This window comes from Dryas octopetala, chromosome 4, assembly GCF_963921425.1.
Source record: "Dryas octopetala chromosome 4, drDryOcto1.1, whole genome shotgun sequence".
Lineage (NCBI taxonomy): Eukaryota > Viridiplantae > Streptophyta > Magnoliopsida > Rosales > Rosaceae > Dryas > Dryas octopetala.
In genome coordinates, this window is record NC_141369.1 from 14,244,985 (window position 1) to 14,254,762 (window position 9,778).

At 33.5% G+C, this 9,778-nt stretch overlaps 1 protein-coding gene across 1 annotated transcript; it reads right to left on the reverse strand.

The window, feature by feature from the left end:
• Positions 1-325: 325 nt before the first annotated feature.
• UVR3 (DNA photolyase family protein) lies at positions 326-5,287 on the reverse strand. The gene is made up of 14 exons (XM_086241540.1): positions 4,921-5,287; positions 4,768-4,839; positions 4,495-4,575; positions 4,187-4,366; positions 4,035-4,106; positions 3,211-3,297; positions 3,017-3,115; positions 2,849-2,932; positions 2,344-2,433; positions 2,160-2,231; positions 1,960-2,073; positions 1,389-1,476; positions 1,207-1,302; positions 326-797 (listed from the first exon to the last, which is right to left on the reverse strand). The coding sequence occupies exons 1-14, from the start codon at positions 5,221-5,223 to the stop codon at positions 616-618; spliced, it is 1,620 nt and encodes a 539-aa protein (XP_086097666.1). The 5' UTR covers positions 5,224-5,287; the 3' UTR covers positions 326-615.
• Positions 5,288-9,778: the final 4,491 nt, after the last annotated feature.

A 9,778-nucleotide genomic window follows, 5' to 3' on the forward strand; every position in this document is an offset into this window, starting at 1 on the left:
TTCAAGGCCGGCATTGTATTTATCTATTTCTTTTCTAAGTGTTTGAGGTTGTTTCAATTTTTGATTAGTAACTCACTACTCACTCTTCAACCTAAAACGAAGTAATTTTAAATATAAACACAAAATCAGTATAAAAAAGATCATCAATGTATCTTATGTTACTAAAAAATGTACCATGTTTTACAATATTAACTATGATAACTCATTTTTAATAAATACAATTATACAAATTGATTATTATTGCTATGATTTAATATGTGATATTTGTTTCTTGAAGCAGTAATACTACACCATGAATATGATTAAATATATCCCAAGGGTAAATTTTAGGTACTGCAGCTATATATGATTGTAGAACACAAACTAGGATGGGATGCCATTTAGAATAGAGGAGGGTGAGGAAATTCAACCTTGAGCACCAAACTAATTTCAAAGATAATAGTCAGTCATCTAATCTTACGTTCAGCTGCATTCTAAGTTTACAAGCTGCAGAACAAGCAATGTTATGACTAGGATTACAACAGAGCGCAATAATACAGGAAGCTGGCATGCACAGTTACAAAGCATATCCACATGATGATAAAACTTAAAAGAGAACAGTTTTGGACTTAGCCATTAGCCAATCAGCTTTTTTTGCCGTTTATTTTTGACCTCTTGCTGCTTTTGGTCTTCCTCCAATTTTCTCCTTAAGTTTCTTAGATCTTCGTCACTCACCAAGCCAGTCAACTTCTGGTTCAATGCATATGCTTCAGCAATTTTCCTCTTGCACTCTTTGCTTGCAGAGTCGTGATAGACCACTGAAATAGAATTGGAAGAAAGTAAGCAAGCAAAGTGTTAAAATGACATAATCAGTGAAGTTAAATAGAGATTTAGGCCTCTAAAATCCCACTCTATAGCCAAAAGAACAAAGTCTCAGCACAAATTGCAACATAACATATTAACAATCCATCATTGATTGATTCCCAACAAGATATCAATTTCATCCCCAGAACATCCCATAATATTAATCACTCTCCATTTATCCTGGAAAAAAAAAAATTTAACTGCAATTCAGTATTGTATGCATATGCTACCAAAGACACACAAGCGCGTACAAGCATGCACACAAACACACATCATGCTGGTTATGCACAACCTGACATATCTCCAGTTTGAGCACTTATCATAAGGCATAACAGAAGGCTGACTAATAGTAACAGAACTGACCTGGCTTTGGATAATCTCTTCCAATTATGCACTTTGCTTTGGTTTGAATGCTTAGAGGAGCTGTCCATGGCTCATAAATGTACTCCTTTGGCATATCTGCTCAATGAAATTTGGTTATGCATTTCTTACAAGAGAGTCCAGAAAAAAGAAAATGATGGGAGTGAAAAGAACTGTAAGCATACCTTTAAGTACGGGGAGAAAATGTCTAATGTAATCACCATTTGGGTCATACTTCTTTCCAAATGAGATTGGTGAGTAGATACGGTTATACTGGTTAGAATGGAAATCAATCAAATGTGAAGATCTTCATCTAGGTTTCACTAAATGTCACTGTAAAAGCATCAATGTTCAAAATGGAAAATCCTGAGTCCGAGCACCCGAATCACACAAAGAAACCTACTTCATTACACTGTTAAGAAAGACCAAATTGGAATCCATAATCTACACCAACCTTGAACCTTGGAAACATTTATACATAAATTTAAACCATCCAATTTTAACACATAATGTTTAGATGAAAGCTGCTATAAACTTCCCAACTCAGATTATCCAAAAAAATAATCATAATTTTAAGGCATGATAGCCTGTTGTTAAAGGTCCATTTTGAAATCAGCAGGCATTGCTAATCATATATCAAGCCAGTGCATATCTAAAGAACTCATTTATAGCTTTGAGGCTGAGATGCCACTAACTTCCAAACTGATAGGCAACTCTATAAGAACTTGCAAATAATGGGTAGTAGATGCTTCAAACCTGGTAGAAAAATGATGAGCATGATAGCCATAGCCAGTTTCCATTATTAATTGCCCAATCTGAATCAATCAGAAGCCTCTCAAAAACATCACGTCCTTTTTCCCAGTGAACAAACTATCAGCAGAAACAATTAGCATCAGGGAAACTAAAAAGGAACTGAAGAAAAAAGTGCTGGTTTGGAAGAATACCAAAATCCTTACCAGATCACCACGAGTTAAAAAACATGCAACACAATGTCGTGCTAGATGGTGCATCCATCCCCACTTGTGGAGCTACAACAGCAAACATGTATGGACTTCAAATGGAGTGCCAAAAGAAGATGATATTAAACACAGTTGGAATACCATTAAATTGATATAACCATATCTATGTAGAAGAGCTAACCTGGATCATGATAGCATCAATCCAAGGGTATCCTGTTCTAGCCTCCCTCCAAGCTGCCAGCAGTTCATCATCGTCGTCATTCCAAGGTATCTACAGCAATTTGCATTTACCAGAGATTTATTATATATATGGAATCTAACAGATATGTCATCTGCATCATTTTCATGAAGGTCAAAATTATCTTTGTTTATCAACACTCAAGGGTCTTTAATTAACTTTACTGGATGCCAACGGTAGTTGTAACAAGTAAACAGAACTTTTAAAAAAAATTCATGCACACACGAATAAACTATAATGCTTCTAACAGATACCCTATCTTCTAGATTTTGCAGTCGCTCTCAACATAATGTATCATGATGCACTGTCATGTACAAATATAACTGTCTAAAAACAGCATCCTATTACATGGTAAAAACAATTCCTCAAAAATATATAGAAGGAGAAGTGAAGTTATAAAAGCTAATAGAAAGTAGAAAGCCAAATTAACTTAAGGCATAAGTTTTACCTGCTTGCATATTTTGTTTCCCCTCATCCGATCAAAATTAGGAGTGCCAAATGCCACCGTGTAGAAAAAGTCTCGCCACAATAACTAAATAGGTTGAGACAATCTTTCAAATAGCTAAATCTAGAATGAGGAATTACAAGATACAATAACTGGTTGAGGCTGACTGACCTGTCCGGCAAGAGATACTGGAGGTAATGTATGCCTTTTGACATTTTTATATAAATCATGAAGGCATATGTAGAAGTATCTGGAAGAGAGACAACCAAACTACCAAAGAAACCAACAAAAAGGGTGTTCATTTAAAATTCTTCAGGATATATACAATATGTTAAACAATAAAGCTCTTCTTGTTTACAACTCACTTTCAAGTAAGGTGATAAAACAGTTGTTGCTGGCCTTAAAAACGCAGATGGATCACCTTTAGGTTTCTCGAAGTTTGCCACCCACTCCTACAACACCAATGAAAGAACAGAATAAATTAAATGCCAATAAGACATGCTACTAAGTTGAAATTGTGTAGACATACCAACGAAATTTACAACAAAATCACATGAGTAGATAGACATCCAGGAACCAGGTAAAACCAAAGGGAACAATGTTGATTCAAGGCAGCCAGATCATGTCATCCAATGAAAGCCATCAAGGTGAAATATATGGATAACAGAATCATAAAATTTCAATACTTCCAAATTACATTAGAAGCTTGTTACAATGACCAAACCAAATATTAGACTGGGTAGCACAAAAAAAACTGAAAGACATTTGGATTTGGCTAAATAAATTACCTTTTTGTAAATACGTACACGTTAATAAAACTATGAACTTAAAAACAAATTTCCACTATTGAAACGGAAAATTCCACATTGAATTCTTACTAAAAAACACTTAAATTCACCAACCAACAACCACAATGCCAATAATTCATCCGTTGACGGCATATTTAAGGTCTTTTTAGGGGAAGATGAGGAAATTGGTTCAGCCAATCATAAATTATTAGAAAATTTTGAAGAACAACCCATGCAATGGAGATTTTAAATAAAGAAATTTAAACAAAAATCTTCTAGTGAGTCTTATAAGGTTAAATATGGGTTGAATCATAAATGTACATGGTCCCTGTTATGGACAGACCATAACTAGCCATTAGTGTAATGTCTAATGAAATTTCACAAAGAGTTCTGCATCGCACCTTGTTTTCCATTGATTCTCTCAACCTCTTCAAGGCTTCTGATTCACCGCCTCTGAAAGGAGACAATTCATCCTGCATAGAAGTCTTTTCTTAGAAAAAAGGAGGACGAATAAAAAGGAAAAACGCAAAAATCGTTCCTCCAAAGTCCAAACCTGTTGACTCTCTTCATAGCCAAGTTCTTCGACTGTTGGAACTTCTGAAATCTCGCAATTTCCAATATTCCCAACTGGAGGAAGTGAAGAAAGTGTAATAGAAAGAGGGGATGATGCCCATGAGGGCTCCCCAGCAAGCTTCACAAATGATTGATAACTCAAAGGTGGCCTTCCCCCATTCTTTTATGACATCAAGTAAATTAACCATTAATCAGTAGAGAAAAGAACAAAACTTCAAATCCCTCACACAAAACATTTAACAAATCACTCATTCACAAAAACAATATCAAACCACTTCAAAAACTTACCTTCCGAATAATATCCACGGGATCGAAGAGCATATGACTTACAGGACTGAAAACCTCAATGCCAGCCATAGATGCATAACTCTGTCAATAAAAAGCACATCACTAACTGTAACTTAAGAAACCCATTAAGATTTTGGTATTAGAATTATGTTAAAATTAATTAAGTTCACCATTTTGCTAAAGGTTCAAGCTTTTTTATAATCAATGATATAACTTTGTATGGTATCAAAAATATAATTCTAATTACAAGAAATCTAAAGCTGCATGGCATACCTTAACTTTAACATCTAAAGCTTGATAATATGGTTCCGTATCAAACTCAAAGCAAAGCGTTTTCACATCCCACTGCTCAAAAAACAATTAACCCATAATGAAAAAAAAAAAATATGAAAAAAAAAAAAAACAGAGAGATGAAGAGTTAATTACCTCCTTAAGGCAATGTATGAGTACCGCGCTGGGCTCACCTTTAAGCACCAACAACCTGGACCCGAGTTTCTTGAGGTTCAAATCCAAGTCCACGAGGCTCTCGAGCAAGAACCGGATCCGGTTCAGGCCGGCCCTGGACGACCCGGGGGAGGGTGCTCTCGGGTCGGGCTTCATGTAGTGCGGGTCGATCACGAACACCGGGTACAGAAAATTCGAGACCTTGGAGGCGTGCTCGAGGGCAGGGTTGTCGTGGATCCTCAGGCCCTTGCGGAACCACATTAGAGAACCCGACCCGGATGACATTATCGGGTTTGGATACTGAGATGAAGATAGAGAGAAACCGAAATTCGGAAGAGAGTGATCGAGTTTAAACTTTAAACTGTATGGTTCGCGCGTTTAATGGTTGAGTTTATGTGAGGGAAGAGGTCTAGGTAACATGCACCGTAAGTGTAGGCTAAGAAAGCTGTATGGAGTTTTGAAGGCTAATCTGCGCGGTGCGCATTTTGCGTATATTAGCAGTACTTGCCTTAGGAAATAATAGGACCGGTCCACGGGGCGCCACGTAGTTAGTGTTAAAAAGCGGGACATTTGGTTGTTCCCACGGATGCCACGTAGTCAACTTTGAATTATTTTTTGTGTTTTTAGGAAGGACTAAAATTTTGGTTTCGAAAAAATTTTCAATTTTCGACATAAAGTTTTGTAGAAATTTCAATAAAATTAAACAAAAATATTGAAAAATTAGTATTAAAATACAAAAATTTTAAATAAAATTTGATCATATGTTTATTTAACATATTATTTACTACACTAATAAAAAATATTAAAAAAATTAAATTTTATATTAAATTTTATGTGATATAAGATTAATATAATACACATTACTCGCTAGAGATAAATACTAACAAGATATTAAAAAGTATTTAAAAAATCACGACAAATAATCATGCATTCAATTGAGTTTATTTAAGAAATGTTAGGGATTTAATTATGACAAATGGCCTATTCTTTATTTTATAATCTAAACGACAATTCACCCACAAGAAGTACTTTTACACAACAAGTTCAGGGTACAAAGTGCAATTTCAAGTGGAATGAACTTGATAAGTAAGTCGCACAAAAGAGTTACCGATTGAGTTAAAGGCATTCGTAAGGCTAAAATATTTGAACTGGAAGTTTATGTTGAAGCTTGAATTTATTCTACCGCATATAATATCAAGTTTTTCCATGCTAAAAGTTTTGAGAATGTTGTGTTGTGGTAATTATGACAAATGTCCTTTTGACAGTGAAAAAGCAATGTAGGAGGAATTGCAGTGTTTGAAACACCTAGAGGTCTTGACTTTGACCATAAGAAGTATTCTTGTTTCCAACAGTTATTCAGCTACCATAACTTAGTGACCTGCATTCGAGAGCTTAGCCTCAAAGTTTCTGGCAATACGAGCTCTCTTGATATATCATCTCTCTGGCGAGTATGAAAAATCTTAAATCTCCTTTACACTAATTTGTATGCTAATTTGGAGCAATTAGAGGTTTCTTAGGAAGCACAAGATCCTAAAGATCCACGTGACTCAACGATGATAAACCAAATTAAAGTTGCTTCCTTGGCCTTCAACAAGTATTTCTATCTCAATGCATGAAATTGAAGGATCTGACATGGCTCATTTTTGCTTCAAACCTCATCATTTTATTTGCAGATGCATGTATGCTATGGAATGGAAAAAGTAATTAATTTGGAAAGATCGGGTGGAGTGGCAAATGTGGTAAATTTTCAAAAGTCAAAAAGTTTTATTTGGGGCGTCTACCAATGTTGCAGAACATATATGAAAATACCTTTCCCTTTCCATGTTGGAAGGAGGCTTATTCACAGGTACTTTATTACATTAAACTAATTTTCGTGTACCACTTTACTCATTTTTTATTTTTATAAATTTTAAAAATTAATTAAAAATTATTTCAGATTCATAAAAATACACGAAAAATTTAATCATACTCGTCTTGATTAGTTCTAATTTATTATAGAGTCAAATTACCAATTTGTCCTCTGAGAATTTCTAGAAAATTTAAAAAGTCGAAATTTATTTCTAGAAAATTAAAATAAATTTTTCTCTATAAAAATTCTAAAATTTATGTCAAGTCTTGGATGAATTCTAAAAAATATTTTGAAAATTACCAAAAACCTGTTTTAGAGAATTCTTCAAAGACTTTACGAAAATTCTAGAAAAATTCTAGAATTTATTTTATAGAGGGAAATTTATTTTTCTCTAAGACCGAGAAGTCTTTTGGGTAGCAAGTGTTCACAAAAAATGTAGTGTTATTGTTTAGAAGACCAACGCTGCAAACCTCATATTTTTTAGAATTCGAGAGATTATCATATGAATTTCCAAAGAGTCTAGAGTATTTTAATTTTCTAGAAACACTCGGATGAAAAATTTGTAATTTGACCTTATATTAAATTAGTATTAGTCAATACGAGTTCGTAGAAATTTTCTATGTATTTTTCTGAGTCCGAAGTTATTTTTAATTAATTTTCAAAATTTGTAAAAATAGAAAGCGGGTAAAGTGATACATGAAATTAATTTTAAAGGGTAATGTGATACGAAATAAACTTAAACGGTAAAGTGATATTTGAAATTTCTTTCGGTGGCAAACTAATAAATAAGCCTTTGAAGGAAGTCTACATTCTTGATTGTCCAACACTGGGCTGCCAGAGGGCCACTTAACTCTAGGAGTGCCCAAGGCTGCAATATCAATGGAAAGGAATATGGTGGAATGGCTTCAGTCCGGCCTACTTCAGTTTGATGGATCTCACTTCCAGTTCATGGTTGTAAATACGCTTTTCTTCCCAACTTCAGAGCTCACAAGTGAGGGGCTTTCATATGGTCCGGGAGACCTTTTTGGATACGATTTTGCTCTGGTCCGAATCGTTTTTACATGTATGTATGTATGCTTCCAAATTAAACTCATCATGTATTGTTGTTCAGATCCAACGTCAAGAGATGGCCTGGATTGTCAATCCTTTCATCATATTATTTGTTTGTAATGGAAAAAATTTGATGTTATATATAGGACTTGACTCTCTCCACTTCCTCCTATGGAGTGAGATTTATGATATTGTAGGATTTGATAAATGAGAAATTATTTTGTGTAACCGATACACCGTCAAATGGTATAACCAATCTAACGTGTCATAATATGGGTAAATGTTACTAATATTATATCATAATAATATAAATATATTGTCCAATAATACCCTTACACGTTGAATTTGTTACATCATATGTCAGTATATCGGTTACACTCAATAATTTTTCCTAATGAATATAGAGAAAAACTTGGTTGTAACAATGGTATATATCATTACTCTCACAGGTTAGTTACATACTAGTCATGTGATCGACATACTAGTTATGTGACTACTTATTGTGAAAATAAGGAAAAAGAAATAAAATTTGTGTCATATTATGGCACGAAATCTATGTGCCATAATCCTATGTGGCAAAATTAAATAATACACATCATTATTTTCTTTTGGGTGATTATACACATCATCATCTATTTTTAATATCAAATGAATATTCTTTTTATTGAAAGACTATCTTATCCATACCAAATCTAATGACTATAGTTTACTTTACAAATATTTTACATTGTTAATTTGTTATCTTCCCCAACATTCAAAGCCTGCAACCAATAATCTGCACACAAGTTGAAACAACAACTTTGAATGTTCTCCAACTCCAAGTCTCTAATATTTAAATCTTCTCTCAAGGGATCCAACACCTGTTTCTTCTCTTCAAAAATCCAACGCTTATTTCTTCTCTTCAAGAATCTAACGGCTACTTCTTATCTCAATCTTTGTTTTTTTTATTTAATTATTATATATGTATTATGTGAATTAGCAAAAAGGGTTATCCATGCTTTGTTGGTGGTTCCCATTCTCTTCATTTGATCTTGATGAATAACTACTTTTTTATATCTCCATTTTAGCCCATTAGAAACATAATACAAATTTTCATTTAAATTGGGTTAGTGTATTATTTTCTAACAATTTTTTAGGTTTTTATTTCTTTGTAGTGAAGAAGATAGATTTGATTGTATAGGTAAAGTCGATTACCTAGACTTGAATATTTTAGATGAGAATCCTAATTTGCATAAATGGTTTGGGTAGTCCCTTGATTTTTCTTTTGAAACAAGATGAATTAAGCTTCCCTTTAGTTTCTCTCTCTTTCAATTTCACCCAAAAATAAACTTTTTCAAGAAAAATTAGATTTCTCCTTTCAAATAAAGCTTTCGATTGTCTTTTAATTTGCTTTTCAACATAACGTACAACTGAAGTAGGACATTAATAATGAAGTGGATGTCTGTGCTTCTTGGTGTTTGAAGTGGCTGGTTGTGCTACTTGGTGTTTGAAGTTACTGGCTGTGCTTCGTGGTGTTTGAAGTGGCTGTATTTGGATCATATATAAACCATATATGTAGCAGTACCCATAATTGAAAGCTTAATTCCTTGGCGAAAAAAAAAAAAAAAAAGTAGTACCCATCATCATCTACTTTGAACAAGAATCAAAGTTTTTAAATTCTGAAGATCATGGCCGGGTATGATTGTAACCTTGAAAATGGTCCATGCTGAAAAATAAATAAATAAATAAAAGAAAGGAACAGATATATAAGTCTAAAATTGGGCCAAAAGTTTTTAAGAGATGGACTTGTTTAGCTAGGTTTTTTAATTTGCTCATGAAATCTTTTTTATCTTTTGCAATGTAATTGAAGTTTTGTAAAATTTTACAATATGCTAAATGAGTCTTTTTAAAAGCTTATGTGGCAAATGTATTATTAGATGTATTTAATAACATAAAATAATT

What these genes read in the sequence shown, in the direction of transcription:
- UVR3 (XM_086241540.1), bottom strand. Translation starts at nt 5,223, where the DNA reads ATGTCATCCGGGTCGGGTTCTCTAATGTGGTTCCGCAAGGGCCTGAGG. An exon ending in CTTTAGATGTTAAAGTTAAG is followed by an intron (nt 4,576 to 4,767) that starts GTATGCCATGCA and finishes TTTTATTGACAG; the next exon opens with AGTTATGCATCTATGGCTGG. An exon ending in TTTTCTCCCCGTACTTAAAG is followed by an intron (nt 1,303 to 1,388) that starts GTATGCTTACAG and finishes TTCATTGAGCAG; the next exon opens with ATATGCCAAAGGAGTACATT.